We start from the raw sequence: 19927 nt of genomic DNA, 5'->3' as shown, positions 1-19927 counted from the left end.
AAAAGCTAGTATTTGAACATGGGACCTGGTATGCTAGTATTGGGATGTGGGACATCTTTGTTTACAAAGCATGTTGTGCCGCTGACCTACAATGAGGTGCAGAACATGAGATCTGTTTCTTTAAATGGCAGCAAAGTTTATTCTTAGTTCTGGGCAGAGGGATATAGTTTTTGGGATTTTATCGCAGGGCCTTTTTCATATAAACACCTGAATCCAATGTGTTTGACACAGGCAGATGGTGCTACTAGCGACGACCTCGACTTACACGATGACCGCCTGTCCTACCTGTCAGCTCCGGGTAGCGAGTACTCCATGTACAGTACAGACAGCCGGCACACTTCCGACTATGAGGACACGGACACAGAAGGTGGGGCCTACACTGACCAAGAGCTGGACGAGACCCTCAACGATGAAGTTGGGACACCTCCCGAATCAGCCATTACGCGGTCCTCTGAACCTGTAAGAGAAGATTCGTCGGGGGTGCATCATGAGAATCCCACATATCCTCCCTATGCAGCTCAAGCTCAGACTCAGCCAAATCACAGGATAGAGTCTCCTGGGTTCAAAACAAACGCTGCTCAACCGGTAAGATTTTGAAAGATCTGATTAAAAGATCTTCTTCACCCATCCCTTCTCCTTTTAATAAAATGTCATCCAAGTTAGCTTAACTTCTATTTTTGGTTTTAAAAATCAAGATTATAGCTTCTTCTTTTTTTTTGTTTTTGTTTCTCTGTTCGTTCCCCACGCAGTTTTTAAAAAGTGTTCCTAGTTAGTTTTAATAGCATTATGGGTTTCTGGTTTATCCACTCTTCTCCCCCACTCCTTTTACCAAGTGCTTCCAAGCACTGACATATAAATGTTGCATTTAAGAGCTATCAGTTTCAGGTAAACATAGTTATGTGTGTTTATCTCTACTGTACTAACACTGTATTTACTGAGCTAGCTGTTCTTGGTAGTTGCCAAGTGTTGCCCCTATATGCCCATGCTTTCCCATTGCCTAAAATAAGCATTTTTACTTTTATAGCAACAAGAGATGCTTACTTTTTCCAACCATGATGCAAAAATCTTTCAGAAGACTTTTGCATGCTTGATACTATCCTGGCTGATGGTTCCCATGGCGGTAGGGCAGATAATGCATTCTGAGTCTTGGATAGTATTAAAAGGGCTGTCCAGGATGTTGAAAAGCCAGTGTGCCATAGTGTTTTGAGCATTCGACCACAACTCTGGAGACCAAGGTTCTATTCCCAGCTCAGCCATGAAACCACTGGGTGACCTTGGGCAAGTCACACTCTCTCAGCCTCAGGGGAAGGCAGTGGCAAACTTTCTTGTCAAATCTTGCCAAGTAAACCCTGTGATAAGGTCGCTATAAGTCGGAAAGGAGTTGAAGGCACACAGCACACACACTCCAAGATGCTGAATCCCTTTGGGGGAATATAGTTGAGCACATATCCAAACCTTGGAGTGGTTTCTTTGCCCTACTATCATGGGAGCTAATAGCTGCCACTGACTGAGGCTTTTACTTTTAATACAGGATAATACAGTTTGGAGTTTGGGAATCCAGACCTGGCTAGTAGCAAAGTTTGGAAATACTTCAGCAAGGAAGAGGGGAGTTCTGGACCCTAACCTCCAAAAAAACCTTTCCCCCCCAAAGCTCTAATTTAGGCATGTTTCCAAATTCTGATAAATAACATTGAGTAGTTGTGGCTTAACATGTTTTATCATCCAGAAAGCTATTACAAAAGTGGGAAAAATAGACCACCCAATGCCTCTGTTTTAAACACTTCGCAGAAAGCAGAGGCCTCACCTGCAGTCCCCTACCTCTCCCCGTCGCCAGAAACAAACCCACCTCCGGCTTTGTCATCTTCGGCGGTTAACCTCAGGCTGGAGGAGCCGGGCATGGCTACGTACAACCATTACCAGCCACAAGCCGGGCCCCTGCGAACACCCAGCCTTGAGGCTCCTCACTTAATGCTCAGAGACCAAGAGCCGCCATCCTTATCGCCGCACTTAGATCCAGCCAAGGTACCTCTGCCTGTGCTGTCCCCATTGCACGGAATCACACTGCTATCCATCCAGCACTCTCTTCTCACATGATCATATTTTGCTTTGCCCCTATACTAAAAGCTCCCTGTATGATTTCTCTCCTCCTCCAATCATCTGTGCCAGCCTGCCTAAAGAGCTTCTGTACGTCTTCTTTTTTTAATTTAAGTCTAACTTTTTTGGAAGAAGAGGCCGTTTGTTTTTAATAGTCATTTGTTCTTGCATGAGTTCAACTTGCATTCTCCATTCTTGCTGGAAAACAAGTTCATAAATAAAGAGGTGTAAGGCTCATTTCATTTCAAAGCTTTTCCTTTTTTTAAAAAAAATAATCCTATGTGTTTGAAACTTTCTCTTGTTATGTGAATGCATCTTTCAGGAAAAACGCAACCCGCCTTCAAAATCTGTGCTATGCTTTATGATCTTCTCCTACTGGAATAGACATTTCTCCTGGTTATTTGCATTTTTATTGATTGAATGCGGGGGCTATGCAGTCTACCTAATTCATAGATAAATCTTCACCCGAAGTTTACATCGTGTGATGGGAATAAAAGCCAATATAAGAATTGGGTAATATCTTTTAGAAAAACTAACCAGAATCTTACTGAAGAATACAAAATGTTTGAGGTTTTTTATTCCAATCAGGCTATGCAATGCAAAATTAGGAAATGGCAGGAACAAATCAGGCATTGTGGCCATTGGTCTCTCAGCTAGATCTGCTCTTGAGACAAAGATTGCCAACTCTGAAGAAGACAGGTGTAAAAGTATCAGTTTCCACTGAGTGGTGTTTGATAGGATGCACAGTTAAAAGGTCCTTTCTGGAGAACTTGAAAGACTGCCTTGACCAAAGACCCTGGTTTCTTAGAGTAGGGGCACATAGTAATATGGCAGTGTCAATGGCCTGAATCCATTGGTTGGTCCTATTGAGAATAGACCCAATGAATTAATGGGATTTCCATAACTCACCAAGAGAAACAAGGCCAGGATGGAAAAAATTGGAAATTTTGAAAAAATAAAATACAATAATTTATTTAGGTGCTTGACTGTAAGTGCTTTACAGAGTTTTAATTCTTAACAGACACAAAATGCTGTCTTCTTATAGATGTACAGGAAAGACCCTTACATCAATGAGGAGCCTCCTCGGGCAAACTATGTCTTAAAACAGCCAGCGCAGAGGCAGGAGAAAGATTCAAACCTGACCTACGAGCCGCAAGCCCCATATGCAGAGAAGCAACCTAACCGAGAGTATGAGCCGCTGGCGTACAGGTATGACTCCACAAACTACGTGGACCAGTTCTCGCGCGGCTACGACCCCCGTCTCCATTACGAGGATCGCGTGCCTCCCTACGATGACCACTGGGCCTATTATGACGAAAAGCCTCCCTACCAGCCCAGGCCTCCTTACGACAACCAAGCCCCCAGAGACTTTGACCCCCGGCTGAACGCTGAAGAGAGCACAGAACGCGGCTATTTCGTGACGCAGCCCCGTTTCGAAGAACCCCCTCCGGTGGCGTACGACAACCGGCCTCGCTATGAGCATGCGCCAAAAAACTTCAACATCACACAGCTACGGTATGATGAGCAGACGCCAGCGGGATATGAAGTACACGGGCGATACAAAACAGAGACTCCGCAGGCCTACCCCTCTGCAGTGCCCAGATCGCCTGAACCCAAGCATTATTTCGAGCCGCAACCCCGAGGCTATGAGCAAGGCCCCCCACAAGGGTTTGGCGCAAAGGGAGGACAATTCGAACCTTCTCCCAGTCCAGCTGGGGTGCACCCTTCCCTCCCATTGCAAAACAAGCCAGAAGTTCTGCCTTCCAACAGTAAACCACTGCCTACTCAACCAGCCGAAGAGGACGATGACCCAGCCATGAAGCCTCAGTCAGTGCTGACCAGGGTTAAAATGTTTGAAAACAAAAGGTCGTCATCGCTGGAAAAAATAAAGGACTCAAACGAAGTCCTTGCAGCCAAGGTATGTACACTCTGTGGGGCTTGTTTCTAGCACTGCTCCTTTAGCCAATGCACTTGTTTCTGAAATCCTCACACAGGGCTTGAGACACACACAGTTGGCAAGTATTGTGAACTTGGCTCTGCTTGCATTGGTCAAATAAAAATCTTCCCTCCCCGTTCCTTTGGTGAGGAGTCCTGACAACGCACGGTCCAGTTCCCAGTTCTGGAGTGACCAGTCTGGACAACGTCCAGCCACTTCAGCACCGAACCTGGGATTGTTGTTGTTGTGTGCCTTCAAGTTGTTTTCAATGTACTCAGGGCAAACCTTAGCAAGTTTCTTCAGAGGGGACTTGTCATTGCCATCCTCTGAGCCTGAGAGTTTCGCCCAGTGGGTTTCCATGGCCAAACTGGGATTTGAACCCTGGTCTCATAGTAGTAGTCCAAAGCACAAACTACTGCGCCATGCTGGATACAACACCCTTACAGCATTTTTTTTAAACTCACTATTTGGAAGATCCAGAGCCCTCTGTTGCAATGCTGGGCAGCTGTTTACAACATGTTTCCTCTTGTGTTTGGATCAATTTTTAAAAAACGTATACATAGAAAAGAAAAATCAGTGTGATGTAATAGATAGAAGCTTTATTACGGTCATAGACCAGCACAGGTAAAAAGGGGATACAGAATAAAAGAAAGTAAAAACACAGGTTAATACAGTATTTAAAATATCATTTCGGATTCCAGTATATCAAGACAGGCTTGGTACTAGTCTACTACAGACTATCTAGCTATTTAGTGTGATGTAATGATTTGCTTGTTGGACTATGATTCTTCAAATCAGAGACTGAATCTGCATTTGGCCATGGAAACCCACTGACTTGGGCAAGTCACACTGTCTCAGGCCCAGAAAACCACTGTGTTGGTGTGTTACTGGAGAAATGATGGAGAAATAATGTAGGGTCTCTGCTGCCTTAAAAGATTAAAAAGTTTTATTTGTCATAGAGCATCAAGATAAGTCTGACAGAGTGGGCTGAAATCCACAGCAGCTTGTTCCAAATAGACTGTATTCGTCCTCAAGCTGTTTTTGGTTCCTCTGTTGTTGTTTAAGCAAGATTGCAATAATAATAAAAAAGATAAGAAACATACAAGCTGGGAGGGAAAATGTCATATTAGTTTTTAAGGGTTTCACACTAGCTTCTGTGTTCTGATAAGCACCCTTGCTGTTCTGTTTCTGCCAGTGGGCCAAAATCTTTCAATTCAGACAGACAGTCAATTTATTAACTGGTTGCTGCAGAAAGATCTTTTAGTGTGCGATGCTATACTTTTATGCTCCTTGTTATGGTTTAAATGCCTTTCAGTTGTTTTGAATTAATGTTGTTTTTAATAAGATAGTTAATTTATTGTTTTAAAACTGTTTTAAGTTGTGTTGTTATTATTATTCATTTCAACCTGTGTTGAAATCTTGGATCTCATAGTAGGATAAAGGCAGGATACAAAGTAAAATGAATTGACCCTTGTTGGGATTCCAAAAGCCAAGATAGCCTCTTCCAGGTAGGCTTTGCTGTGTGGGGATGATGGGAGTTTTTCTCTAAACATATTTGGAACATGCCAGGTTGGAGGAAGTCTGACAAAGAGAACCTTTGTGTCTCCTTTTCCCTTCTTTCTTCTTAGACCTGCTAGCTTTACTTTTTCACAGTAATTTGTTTTTCTCTGAGCCAAAATGGAAGCCTTCGACTTTTTATCAAGCATTGTTCTTCATGGGATGCTTGTGAGTAAGATCCTTAAGCGAACATAGATTTGCTTTGGATTTTATACACGCTGTCCATATCAAACCCTTTAGAAAGAGCAGGACGCAAATTGAGGATGAATAGGACCAGTTCTTGAAAAATGAAATGGTGTCGCACCTTTTAAAGGTGGACCTGGTTACACTGTAGAGGAAATGCAGGTAGCTGGTCTAGGAATGGAGCGAAGGCTTGCAAATCTCAGAATATATGCTCAACTCTGGGATGACTGTAATGATCACTACTTTATCGAAGCCGTTTTAAATCCTGCTTTTTAGCGGAAAGGTCTCCTAAAGCACTTTAATTAATGCTGCCCCGACTGGCAAGAGTTTTTATGGGGATTAGAAAGATAATAAATGGAGATGCACTTGAAAGAACATTGCAAAAATATGAAGTAGCTGGACACTATATGCTTAGAAACTTCAGCTTCTATGGATCCACTGATCTCAATGGGGGAGAGTTGAGCGGATGACAGACTCTGTCAGTGTCTGAAATCAGTAGCAGCTTAAAAGTGGTGAAGGTTAGCTGGGTCAAGCCCTTTCTTACATGAATCCGGCTCATGATGTTTTTTCTGTGCAGTCTCTCTGAAAGTATCAGCATGGTTTCTTTTTCTGTTCAGTTTTGAGCTACGTTGTGTCTTTTTTTTTTTAGCAGCCTCCAGAGCTGGCGCCTAAACCTAGCATCACCCCAATGAGCGGTCCTAAACCAGTCTCTCAAAATCAATACGAACATGACAAGCCAGCGTACAGGTAAATGCAAAATAACCATCTTAACATGTGCATTGTTTGATGCAACAGTGGGGCAAAATCTGGGCAAAGGGGCAGGGAGAGGCAGAGAAAATGGAGGGATTAAGGACCATTCATGTGTCATCTTGACATTCTTATCATTGGGGGAAAGGCTGTAAAAATTGTTGTATCTGTAGGGTACTAAGGATGGAGACTAGTTGAGTTTCACAACTGTTTGTTGATGACTTTCACAACACTATTTTTGCTGTATCATCAGCTAGGTGTTGACTTCAAGTGATTCATTTAATCATATATTAACATGACTGTCTCTTTGAAGGGAAGAAAACCTTCATAAACATGTTTTTGAATATTTTCTTGCCTGTTTGTTTAGGGCGCCAGAACCACAGAGACCTCAAACGAAGCCCCCCGAGGACATTGTTCGGGCAAACCACTACGATCCCGAGGAGGACGAGGAATATTACCGGAAACAGCTCTCCTATTTTGATCGCCGGAGTTTCGAAAACAAGCCTGCTGCTCAGGTCCCTGCCAGCCATCACGCTGAGCCTGCTAAACCAGCCCATCTCCATAATCAGCTGAATTATACAAACTACTCTTCAAAGTAAGCCTCCCTCTTTCTATATCTCTGGGGTTTTTGTTTGTTCGATTCTGCCCCCCATAATATGTGCAAAATGTTTGCTTTCAGCATCTATTTCTGATGAATTCTTGGATGAAAATAGCGTAGTTACCCATCATAGTAAAGTGGAGCAATGAGAATTCTGCAGCTTGTGTGTAGTTCTTGTGTGTGTGTGTTGTAGTCCAAGCCCCCTTTGTTGAAAAGGAAAATCAAGTGACAAAACCCTTTGTCCAGCCAAAAATAAGACTCTAGAGGGGGTTATTTTGCACCCCAAAGTGTCCCCCCTAAAAAACAGGAGGAAAAGATGCATGCAGAAAAAGATGAGAAGTGACTTCTGGTTGCCCAAAACATCTGCCAGAATGACCCACTGAGGAATTGGAGAGCCAGAGGGGACCCAAAAGCCCTCACAATTTGCCTAACCATGACAAGGGACTTCGAGATCAGGAAATCTCAGAATATTCTTATTGCACTTGTAAATCCTGCTTTTTTCCCTTGCATGACTAATGATAAAAGCATTTCCCCCTCACAACAGCAAGATGGCTTTTTGGGGGGGGGGGGATTTGAGATGGATTTTTGCACATTTCCATGAATGTGCAAAATTTAAAACTGCGCTAAAAGTTGCCTAGATGTATGTTTTAAAAAACAGTGGCATTGTATGTTGCTTGTGTCGTTTTGCTCAGTCAGCCTGCCATGTTGCACTTGTTGTGTGTATATATGCTTAGCTTTGCAAAGGGAAAAGACGCTAGTTCTGTACAGAGATATTTTGTACAAATTGCAGAAAAATGCAAATTAAAGAAAACATTATCTCAGTCATGTGCAGGAGGCAAGATCTTATGAGTCCTGGAGAATCCGCAACAACCTGTGTCAACCAAAACCTCATTGGCCAGCAGAAATAAAATTTCATATCTCTTAAACATCTCCTGTTGGGATTATGATTATTATTTATTACTTCCCCCCCAATGGGACCCAAACCAGCTCACAGTTTAAAAGAACAAGACAATTAATATGTCCAAACATAGGCAGAGAAAACAATATCAAAGCTTTCCCATTCCAATGGGGTAGAGCATGGTGGATCCAGTATCACCAATGCGCCCCAGAAAGTAATTTGAGAATTGCTGGTCTATAAAGTGACTTGTATGACACACGGTTTGGATTTGGGTTTAGGTTGTGGTTAGGGTTTGATTTGAACAATTTGCATAAAAATGAAGGAATGTGCTTAAGCGAGAATGACCAACTTTCCCCCCTTTTGTTCTATTGCTGTTTGCTTTGCTATCATGTAGATTTCTTGGCTCTTACTCTAGCTATGACTGCTTGAAAAGGAGCATCAAGTGGTAAGAATACTGTTGGTGTGAGGATGGTTTTCCAAAATGTCCTCTCTCCTGTTACGTTCTTTCACGGGCATTATGTGCAGATAAAATCCTGAATGCAGTTTTAAGGTGGCTTGAACCAAAATGCGATAGTTATTGGACACTGGATTGGACAATGTCAGCCTACGGTGGAGAACATTTAAAAATCTGCAAAATTAACTTCTCTCTTCCCCTTTTAACCAGCTAAACATGATGCACATAAAGCTAGTGAAGCTTAAGCATTCTGCATTTCTGCAAAAGATGGCATTGTAAATACCTACTACCATTCGGTGTATTTAGGCATATTTATCTCAAATTGTGGCAGTGTCCAATTTGGGGGCAAGTTGGCCTCTTGAGAACATATCTACCTGTCATTCTTAATTTAAATGACATTTCCCTGGTTTATGATCAAAATTGGACCAAGGAGGGAAATATACAGGTGGTTATAATGAACGCAGAGACAAAAAAAATACACCCCGAATGTCATCTGCCTCTTGTTTGCCATCTCCTTTGGTTTGTGTTACTAACCTTTCTAACTAAATGGTGTTGTTGTAAACTCTCCTTTGCTTTTTTAAATGTTCTTGCATTTAGTTCTGGATGTTACAAGCCATTTTTGCTAACAGTCCTAGAATCAGTTCAAGCCTTTACAGAAGGCTGTGTTGCTACAAAAGGATGCACATCACCTCCACTGGTCACTTTTGCAGGAATGAACCAACTTTAATCTTGTGCTGCTGAAATATGTGCAGGAGGTCCATCCATCCATATTTATCCAATCTTCCTATCATTATCTGTCCCAGCAGCATTAATTATGTTGCACCTGATAGCCTTGCTTTAAGGCCAGGAGTAAGGCAACCCAGGACCTGCTGTATGTTTTGTAGTGCACTTCCCATCAGCCTCATTCCACATGGCTGATATTCAGGGACAATGGGAGTTGTAGTCCAAGATTACACCGGGTTCCTTTGCCCCACTCTTTGAGCTCACTAGCCAAGCCACAGAAAATTAGAGTGCGCCCGCGCCATATGCGAACTCAAGGTCACATAGACGGCAAGCCCCAGCACTCTTAATGGCGTGTGCGGCTCACAGGAGCGCGCCACCATTAAAATCAATGGGACTTGAGTTCCCGCGGTATTTCCCTTACATTGGGTGGGTGGGTCTGGAATGGACCCCCCATGTAAACCAAGGGTCCACTGTCTCTGTTTTCAGTAACAGTTGTAAGGGAACAACCAAGAGCAGTATCAAGAAGGTGAACTGATAGAAAGCTCTGGAACTGAACTGTTGTTTTCCTTCTCTTTCTTCTTCCTCCTCTTCTTTTTTCCCCATCCAAACAGGGCGAAATCGATAGACGTGGAGCCTTTGGATAGGGCTGTTGGCGAGAAGCGTTACGAGCCGGTTCCTCAAGTGACCCCCCCTCCACCTGTGCCTCCGGTGCAGTATACACAACCTCAGTCTGTGAACAACCCTATTGTGTCTCTTCAGCCCAAGTCTGCACTTGCTGAAGGTACAGGGTCCAGTCGATTATTCCTTGACTTATTCAAGTGTTTGCATTCCACCTTTTCAGGGCCCCCAAACACTTCCAGAGTGGCTGAGGATGCAAATAGCAAAAAACAATGATCAATACATGATTTAAATACAATACACAAGCAATAACAGACTAGGTGAAGGAATGAACCAGCCAAGAAATGTCAAGAGAAAAATAGCCACAAGGGGAATGACTCACAGAGTCCTACAGGCTTGTTAACTTGGAGCAAATGAAGCTCCTAAAACCTGCCTTCCAAAACAATTCCCAAGCTTCAGAGTACCCACTTGAAATGGCCATTTTGTTTTGTATTATGTACTGTTTGTGAATTATTCTTGTTCATGGTTTGTACTACACTGGGTCCTTGGTATCAACTGGCCTTTGGTTCCAGGACCCCCATGAATACTAAAATCCATGGATGCTCAAGTTCCATTAAGTACAATAGCATAGTAAAATGGCAAAATCAAGATCAAACCATGGATGGTTGAATAGAATCATAGAATCATAGAATCATAGAGTTGGAAGAGACCACTAGGGCCATCCAGTCCACAATACGTGGATAAAGAATCCGTGGATACAGAGGACCAGCTGTATTTATAAATGGTTCATGAGCATAGTGATGTAGAGCCAGGATGAGTCTTGACCGCTGGACATCTTAATTCAGCTGCCTTCCAGTTTGTCACAATTCCGAGGGAACTTCCTACGTACCTTAAAGTATATTGTCATATTCATAAGGGCTAGACTCTGGCTTGCATCTATACTGAGAATTAATGACACTGCTTTAACTGCCATGATTCAGTGCTCGAATCCTGGGATTTGTAGTGTTGTGACCTATTTAGCCTTCTCTGTTGGAGAGCTCTGGGGCCACAACAAACTACAAATTTAGATTGTAACCCTGAGGGCAGGGAACCGTATATTATCCCCTCTGTTGTAAACCAGTGATTGGGCGGTATATAAATATTATTTTCTGTTGAAATACTTGGCATGGCTAGAAATCCTGTCTTGGTATTTCATTTTGTTTTTATTTCATTTTTTCTCTGCTGTTCCAGTCAACTCTGTGTCAGACTTTCCGAATTCAACCCTCACGAAGCCTGAGCCACCGCCGCCTCAGAACAAGCCGCCTGCTTTCCGATCTTCCAGCCGGGAAGACACCGTACAGTCCACCTACTACCCTCAGAAAAGCTTCCCGGACAAGGGGCCGGTGAACGGGACTGATCCAATCCCAAAGACAGTCACCCCCGCTTACAACCGCTTCACAACGAAACCTTACACGAGTGCCGCTCGGCCCTTTGAACGCAAGTTCGAAAGCCCGAAATTCAACCACAACCTCCTGCCAGATGAGAATCCCCATAAGCCAGAGTTGCCATCCAAATCTCAGAATTCTCCTCAGCCTCTTTTAAAAGCACACAGCTCGTCTCAGCCAGAGTTTGACAGCACGATGGATACGTTCTCCGTACAGACCGACAAGCTCAAATACCAACCAAATAACATCAGTGCTGTGCCTAAAGCCATTCCCGTAAGGTGAGGTTCTGCTCCCTGCACCTGAGAATTGTATTTGTTGCACACAACGGTTCACCTCTCTGGCTTTGCTCTGAAACAGTCAAGTAAAATATAACTGTATTTAGTCAAGGTGGGACATATTAGGCTTGGATAGCATCATCACCATCAGTTTATTTCTTTACAGCATGCTAAAATCCAAAACACAGTTAAAAACACATAAACCCCCAGTTAACATACAATACTATAAATTCATTAAAATACACTCATAAAAGTTCTTATACCAGTTAAAAAGTCATAATTTAAAATTAACTGTGCAGGCCTGCCAGAAGAGACGTGTCTTTAATGCTGCTGTAAATGCAGACAGCATTTTCAGCCATCGTATCTCTTCCGGCAGGTCATTTCACAGTCTTAGGGCAGCAGACGAAAGAGGTATGCCTTGCCAAAAGACAACTCTGGATTTTCCAATTCAGAAAAGTCAACATGAAATTCTAAAAGTGCAAGACATCCTTTAAAATTAGGTACAGCTGCTCAGGCAAGATTGTGAAATGTTAGCAGTTTACAGAGTGCAAAGTATTCCACTCTTATTCATTTATTTGTTAGCTCGCTACATTTGTAGCTCATCTTTGCTCTGTTGAACTGAATACATGTCCCTCTTGTCCTCCATAATTTCATATGTACCTTATACACATAACCCAAAGGTAATTTTATGCACAATATTTTTTAAATAATATTGTGCAGGTACCATCAGAAAGCAAAGGTGTCACTAGTTCAGCTACCCATGAAAAAAAGTTTTGGGTTTTGGAATATTTTGGATTTAGGAATTCTGGCTAAGGGAGACTCAGCCTGTATCTAGGATTCTCATCATTGGGCCTAAATACCCTAAAACCACCAGATCTGGTCTGATCTTGAAAGCAAAGCAGGGTCTACCTGGATGGAAGATCGGCAATGAATTCTAGGTGCTGTTAGGCTATATTTCAAAGGAGGGAACTGGCCAAACCACTTCTGACTAAGCTTTGCCAGAGAAAACCTTATGAAATTCATGGGGTCTCCATAAGTAAACAGGCAACTTGGAAGGCATACACACTGATACACACACATCATTTTGAGAAACCTGCTTTTCAGCCAACTCCTACATACACATTTATCTCACAAATAGCCCCCTTAGCAAAAAAGAATGAAAATACATACACAGACACATTCAGCCATAGATTTCTGGGCAGTTGCTCTGTTTGCATGAAGCTTGCTTTTCTCTTGATAGCAGATTTAGAGAAGCAGGTTTTTTTTTGGTAACTAACGTCATCCAAATAAGCAAGGTGAGTGCCAACCTTTTGCTATTTGTCTTCAGGCCTGTTCAAAGAATAGCTTATATTTTCCATGGGGGATAGAAAATAGCTCTGCATGTGTACAACCACACAACAGTCCTTCATTCCTTACCAGCAAGGAGGATCTCAGCAGCTCTTAAAGCCTGGCTGAAAACCAGAACGGTTTGGTACCAATTAATTCATCTCTATGGGATGCATTTTCTAAAGCATCCTTGGCCTCTTTGTTACACACTTCAGTAGAAGCCACTAGAAAACCCTATTCTGAAAGACAAAACGGATACTGATGTTCATAATTAGGTGGGGTTGTTTAAAAGAACAATTCGCCTTGCTCTTAATTTTCATGTTTTGCTTCACATCAGTTAAAAATACTAGAAAGGTAATAGCATTGACATTTTTAATTCCTATCCAACACTGGCTTTTATCACAGCTACACAAAGGATTCTCCATGTGCCAGCTTTACAACATTTCACTGTGGTTATACCTATAGCAATGCCCTATCTAGTGATTCCCAGATTGGCTTTCCAGGTGTTTTGCACTTCAGCTCCCACAATCCCTGACCATTGGCCACGATGACTAAGCCTTTTGGGAGCTGAAGTCCAAAATATGTGGAAGACCAGAGTTTGGGAATCACTGCCCTAGACTAAGACTTTCTCCAGTTATGCCACAAATTTCCTTTTCCTTGTTAGTCTTAAAGGTGCCACTGGATTCCTTTATGTCTTTTTAAGCCAGAAGGAAAAGAGCCAAGGTTGAAAGATACCACTAAGCCTTCAACAGTTGTTTGGGAGCATCTCGTTGTCTAAAAAAGCAACACATGGCCTTAAATGGAATTATTGATCAGCTTACTGATCATTGATGATAATGTTGAGCATTGTGATGTGCACCGGCATCTCAGTAGTATTTTACGCATAGGTTGCATGGTGTATTTTAAACATAATTGACACTCGGCTCTCTTCTGCTTGGCACTGTTACACAGAGTTGCCCCCCAAAATTGTTTGTTAATACAGTAGGAGATAATGGGTTAAATCCAGTTGCAGCTCTTATTGGGAAACACCCAGAGGGAAGAATTGATCTATTTGAAGCTCTGGTGATCTAGATAATCTGATAGGATTTACCACCTGTAAAGAAGCGCAATGTTTCCAGGGCATAGTTTGAAACTGTTCTTCTTGCAATCTTCAGTAGTAGGAGTAGCAGTAGTTGTTGTAGTAGTAGTAATGATAATTGCTGCTACTAATTCTGCTTGGCAGTAGCAGAAATAATTGTGTGTATCTGATTTTAGTCCTTCTGCTTTGGAAGACGATGACGAAGAGGATGGACACACTGTAGTAGCCACAGCGAGAGGCGTTTTTAACAGCAATGGCGGTGTCCTAAGCTCCATAGAGACTGGAGTTAGCATAATTATACCACAAGGAGCCATTCCAGAGGGAATAGAGCAAGAAATCTATTTCAAGGTCTGCCGAGATAATAGTATCCTCCCACCTTTAGACAAAGAGAAAGGTAAGAGAAACCTCCCTTGCAATCTGGAGTATTAAAATCACTTGAGTAACAGTTGTTATTGTCTGTGGTAAGAGAGTTAATACTAGTATTTATACATTGCTTTTCTGCCCAGCAGAGCACCCCAAAGAATATACTATAAAATGTATTAGAAATAGTTGTTAAGCCCCGTTTTGAAAACCAAGGGCCAGATGGAGTAATAAAAATAATGACTGCCATCCAGAACTGCAGTGAGGACTGAGCCAGTCTCGGGCTAGGAATATGTATTATGTTTAATAATTTTTGTAGAATGTACGCCATAGGCAGGTTTATTATATTTATTTTAATTGATTGTATTTACAGTGCTTTATAAATAAAGTTTGATAATAATAATAATAATAATAATAATAATAATAATAATAATACTCTCCAGTAGCAAGCAAAGCATACAACCAAGCCTCTGCTGAACAGCTCAAAGTCCAGACATGCTCATAGCAAAGGAAGCGCTCTTTCTGATATCCTAATGTCAGGTCTTTTAGGGCTTTGTAGGTTAGCATCAGTACCTTGAACTAAGCTCAGAAACAAATAACCTGAGAGAACAACTCTCTAGGAATATCTGAGTCCTCCAGTGCAACTCTATGGTCAACGTCGGTCCGAAGCTGACCAATAGAATGGCACTGGAGGATTTACAGATGCCCAGAGAAGTGTTCCCTCTAGGAATCTCTAGGTCCTCTATAGTCACCTGGCAGAGTCTCACTAGTGGATCTAAAGAGAACGTATTATTCAAATCTGCAAATAAATATGCAAAAGTCAAATGCAGAGGGCCACTGGTGCAGGTGTGATGCTGCATGCGCATTCATAAGCCTGCAGAATGTCTCTCGTAACCTTTTCCTCCTTTTTGTCCCTTCGCCGTAGGTGAAACACTGCTCAGCCCTTTGGTAATGTGCGGGCCCCATGGACTAAAGTTCCTGAAGCCAGTGGAGCTACGCTTACCACATTGTGCGTCTATGACCCCTGATGGTTGGTCTTTTGCTCTAAAATCCTCCGACTCCTCGTCGGGTATGCTGTCCTCCCTCTGTCCTTTTGGGGCTTTTGGGTGCTATCGTATAATTTAAACTCACCTGCCTGAAAGGTGACACTGTGTAATATACTGGAGATAATTTACTAAATCACTGTATCTGTGTCAGCTCTCCATTTTCATTTTCATCACAAGTGTCTTTCTCACACCTAAACTCATGATGCAAAAATCGTTGCAGAAAAAAAAAACAATAATCATGATGGATAAACCGAAATGGCAAGGTAGATAATGTCGTACTCTATTTTTTGTCATTGGTCCATTCAATGGTGCAATTATTATCTACCTTGTTTCTTATCTCTCACGCTCTTCCTGTCTCTTTCTCTCTTTCTGTCTCTCTCTCGGTCTCTCTCTCTCAAGGACTAATACTGCTGCAAAAACACTCTGTGATGAGAAAGTCACACTTTTTCTTTGTCAGCTATGTTGAAAGAATTCTAATTGGTTTTTTTTTTTATTTCTCTAACTGCTGATTCTCAGTCCTTTTCTTTATTGACCATGGAAGGCTGTAGCAGTCCCTGTAAACTGAGCCAAAAGCATTTGTATTTTTGGTCATGCTTACGAACGCAACCGATGTTATATATTAAATTTGGCCATGCAGCAAAATGGAACCCTCTCTTGCAGAAGAACTTTCTGCAACTATTCACCTGTTCGGATTTCATACACAAATTGGTGCTTCCTGCTAAGTTCTGAAATGTTATGGAGAGATGGTCCTCTTCTTTCTTCCTCAGTGCTCCTTTTTTCCCCATTGTGGAGAGAATTGTCTACAGATCCATGTGCCTCTGCTCTCCTTCCCTGGTAGGGAACTCAGCTAAAGGAAAGGAAGCAAGTATGGGCCTAGAAACCTGGGGACAAAAAGAAAAATGTTTAGATTTCTTTTGTAAATTTCAAGCAATTTCATGAAGTGGCTGCAAAGTTACAGCCTTGAGTGAAATCCAGAAAAAGGCAGTCTGCAATATTGGACACACCAAAAAAAGTCTTAAGGGTGTGTTTCCAGCCACTTACCACCAAAAGCGTCTCTGACACCCTTAAATGTATACATATCTGTATATGGTATATAAAGGCAATGTACTTACGTGTACAGTATTTAAAAAAAATGTATTCAATATTTGTCACTGATGTATCTTATTCTTTTCGATGCCACTATGTTGACGCAAAAAAATTAATGATAATCATAATCATCATAATAGAGCATCAGATACTTCTCTAATGGGGAAATCCAAATACATAGAGAAATTTTGACCGGTTTATTTTTTACTGGTATTCTAATGCATGTGTTGCATGCAGCTATTTAACAGTGTGTTGAGAAGCAAAAGCAAACAAAATAATAATCTGAAAGTACTAGGGAATGGACAGTTAAAAGTAATAAGGATCCAAAAAGTTTTTGCCACTTATAATCCATATAACTCCTTCAAAAACTGTGCTTTTCGGTCATTTTTATTTTGTAACTGACGAACCTGTTCATGAATTTACTTGAAATGAAAGGTGAAAGGGGAATAAGAGCTGGTCCTTCTAAGTCACCTATACTACTGTGAGAACAACAAAAAAGTCTCCTTCCTTTCCAAGTTAGTCTTATATCTGTGTGTGCTCATGCCGTGTTCATGTGCGAGGGTGTGCGTGCGTGTGCGATAAGGGTTGCCTCTTTTCTGTCTGTATCGGAGCTATACATCCTTTGCAGCTAACATAACTAAATGTGGTGTTATATCAGTAATCTTGCTCCTTGAGACAAAACTTCACAATTGGCCAACTCTGTCTTCTGATGTGTAAGCCATACTGTGTCTTAAATAAATACTTGTTTTCTCTCTTTTCTTAAAAAACAAAAACAAATATATATATAAATATATATACATAGTTGGTTATGGGATCTCTTTCTCGCTCTCTCTTTCTCTTAAGCTTTTTTCCTAACATGTTTTCCATGTTTCCTCTGTCCTTCTGAAACAAACATTTGGTTATACATACTAACCTCTTCTGCAACACATTTTTTGAAAAACGTCAGATTAAACTGGCACATTCTCCCTAAAATATATATGTATATATTGCCTTGTTTCATCTCATCTCATGGATTATTAGAAGGGGACAATAAACTCCCAATACTTAAAAGTGGGACACAGCACAAGAGGTTAACTCCTAAGTGCGTTGCATTGGGTTATTTGGTACCAGATGAGTATTTGCCAGGGGGGTATTCTCTCACATTTTCAAGCTCTGGAACAAAAGTTTTAGCTTACATTTCGTCTTTTTCCAAACTATTTCACCAAACATAACGAAGGTGTTCTGCAAATACACTTTTCTCACCCATCAGACTACACCTTCCTTTATCTTTACAAACTATTGCTTGCCAACAGTTTGTAAAAATATAGCTAAAACTAGCTGAAAATCCTTTTTCTTTTAAACCTTCTTTTCTGGAGTATGGGGAGGGGTAAAAATGAAATTACCATGAGATAATTTCACTCTGTGGCTGCTATAACTTAAACATTCAGGTTATCGAGTACACAAACCAAATCTAAACGTGGTCATTCAAGTTCGTAAATCTCCACTTCAGCTGTTGTCATCACTTCAGCATATCGGTCATTGTGTACATCATGTTTGTTTCCATGAGTTTCCCTCAAGAACTGTGGGGCTTTCCTGTCTTCTGTAGCACATGACAACATAACCTGTATAAACTTTATAACATAACCTCTGTGTAATCTGGGGCATTAATATGAGACTGTTTAATCTAGCCTTGGTTAATTTACTGCCTAATAACAACGGGACCCCAAGAGCTTCAGTGTGCAAGTGTGTCTGAGCATGTGTGCATGTGTGTGTGGTGTGTACAAACTGAACCAACACAGAAGTGGTGGATTCTATACCTGTGCATTGTATTAAATGTATTAAACTGAGTTTCTCCAAATGGAGCAACAGAAGCGGGATGTTTAGGACCAAAGACAGGTTGATTTCACTAGGATTTTAGTTAGTTGCGACCCATGTGTCTGTCACTTTAGTCCTCTGCATCTTTTCCCAATGAGTTCAGTGGAAGCTGTTTCCACATAGACGCACATAGGATTGCAGCCTTAGACATGTAGCGCATAGATCAGGATGCCACTGTACTGCAGTAGCTGTAATTCCCAGATGTTACTTTCAGCATCTATATTACAAAGGTTCTTACTGTCACGTCATGCTTCCAGAACATGGAAATAGGCTCTGACTCAAAGACTGAAGCAGTGGATGTTCTAGGATGTGCTGATGAACCAGAGCAAGATGAAGTTCTAGAGTGATACATCTCTGAAACAGACCAGAGCGCAAGACCAGCTCTGGCAGAGAGACCTGCCCATTCAGCTACAGAGGACAACTTACCCCTACCTACCTTCACCGAATGGAGACAACAAAGAGAAAGCTTGAGGAGGCCTCAGAGCATTTATAGGAAGCAGCTGTTGTGTTGATCTGCTGATCTATAAATTCCCAGCCCTGTCCTCCACAAATTGTCAGAGATTATCTGACCTATCAGACTCACGGTTGTGTTCCTGAACTCTGTATTTTACCTGGACTGTGTTTGTGGACTCTGGGTACCATTTACCTGAGTGTCGTTGAGCTGCTGATCCTTAAATCCTCTGAGATGTATGGATCAGTAGACTGTCCTCAAGCCCTCCCTTTGTCATCTCTGCTTGGCAAAGGTAGGTATGAGTTAAGTTGTGTCCGAATGGTTAGGAGGACTCTTCCTCCAGAGCTGGTCCTGCCCTCTGGTCTGTTTCTGAGATGCGTAACTCAGAGAGTTACACCTGCTAGCTTCACAGTGAACAATCTCTATCACAATGATTCCCAAACTCTGGTCCTTCAGGTATTTTGGACTTCGGCCCCCAGGACCCTCAGCCATCTTGGCCAATGGTCCAGGATTCTGGGAGCCAAAGTCCAAAACACCTAGAAGGCCAGAGTTTAGGAATCACTGTTTTAGCTGATTGGAAGCTGACTTAAGCCAACTTTCCCCAAGATGACACCTTCGACATGTGTTCAGAGTGTAATTGCCATCCTCCTTAACCAACATGGCCATTGACTCTATTGGCTGGGGCAATGGGAGATGTAGGCCAACATATCTGGAGAGGACCAAGTTGAAAGAAGGCCATATGATACTTGCCCACCAATGAGGTATGGGTTTTGTTTTGCTTTTTGCAAAATCCAGAGTTAGGTTATGTGAAGGGCTCCTTTCCAAACGTTGGGGTTCTTGAGCCAACATTTTTGGTAAGCCCCAAGAAGAGTTGAATGGTGAGATTTCTCTTGGAAGGCCTAGTTCAGCTTGAATCCCACCAGAAGGCAGCTTGGGATATTTCACTATTCAGCAGCCCATCCAGAACCCTTACAAAGAAGCCTTTCCCACTTGGATTCTTAGCTAGTAGGTTTTAATAGAAATCTTTCTTTTGGCTGACAGAAAGAAAATTTGCCATGTTTGATCCTGGTGGGTGGGGTTCCCTGTCAGTGAAAAGGACCACATTGAGGTTCCACAAAGCACCCTCAAATATATTACCCGCTGCCCATCATTACCAGAACTCCTTGGAGTTCATTTCCCCGTTTGGAGTTTGTCAGGCAAAAACCCAAAGTAAAGTGTG

General features: G+C 42.0%; 1 protein-coding gene across 16 annotated transcripts in view; it reads left to right on the top strand.

Moving 5' to 3' along the window:
- Positions 1 to 19927, top strand: part of LOC149307144 (tight junction protein 1-like) — a 248817-nt gene that overhangs the window by 226956 nt on the left and 1934 nt on the right. For 6 of the 16 annotated variants that reach the window (XM_089538383.1, XM_089538386.1, XM_089538384.1 and 3 more), the window contains 10 exons: positions 232 to 585; positions 1789 to 2022; positions 3140 to 4012; positions 6420 to 6517; positions 6885 to 7112; positions 8408 to 8458; positions 9802 to 9971; positions 11039 to 11510; positions 14088 to 14305; positions 15197 to 15340. In XM_089538383.1, coding sequence (XP_089394509.1) covers positions 232 to 585; positions 1789 to 2022; positions 3140 to 4012; positions 6420 to 6517; positions 6885 to 7112; positions 8408 to 8458; positions 9802 to 9971; positions 11039 to 11510; positions 14088 to 14305; positions 15197 to 15340 — 2842 coding nt within the window. The remainder of the gene's footprint in view (positions 1 to 231; positions 586 to 1788; positions 2023 to 3139; positions 4013 to 6419; positions 6518 to 6884; positions 7113 to 8407; positions 8459 to 9801; positions 9972 to 11038; positions 11511 to 14087; positions 14306 to 15196; positions 15341 to 19927) is intronic. The other 10 variants (XM_089538385.1, XM_089538390.1, XM_089538387.1 and 7 more) reach the window with 10 other exon arrangements.

This window comes from Sceloporus occidentalis, unplaced genomic scaffold (assembly GCF_023333645.1).
Source record: "Sceloporus occidentalis isolate IW3139 unplaced genomic scaffold, rSceOcc1.0.p SCAF_9, whole genome shotgun sequence".
NCBI lineage: Eukaryota > Metazoa > Chordata > Lepidosauria > Squamata > Phrynosomatidae > Sceloporus > Sceloporus occidentalis.
This window is presented reverse-complemented; position numbering and strand designations above follow the sequence as displayed.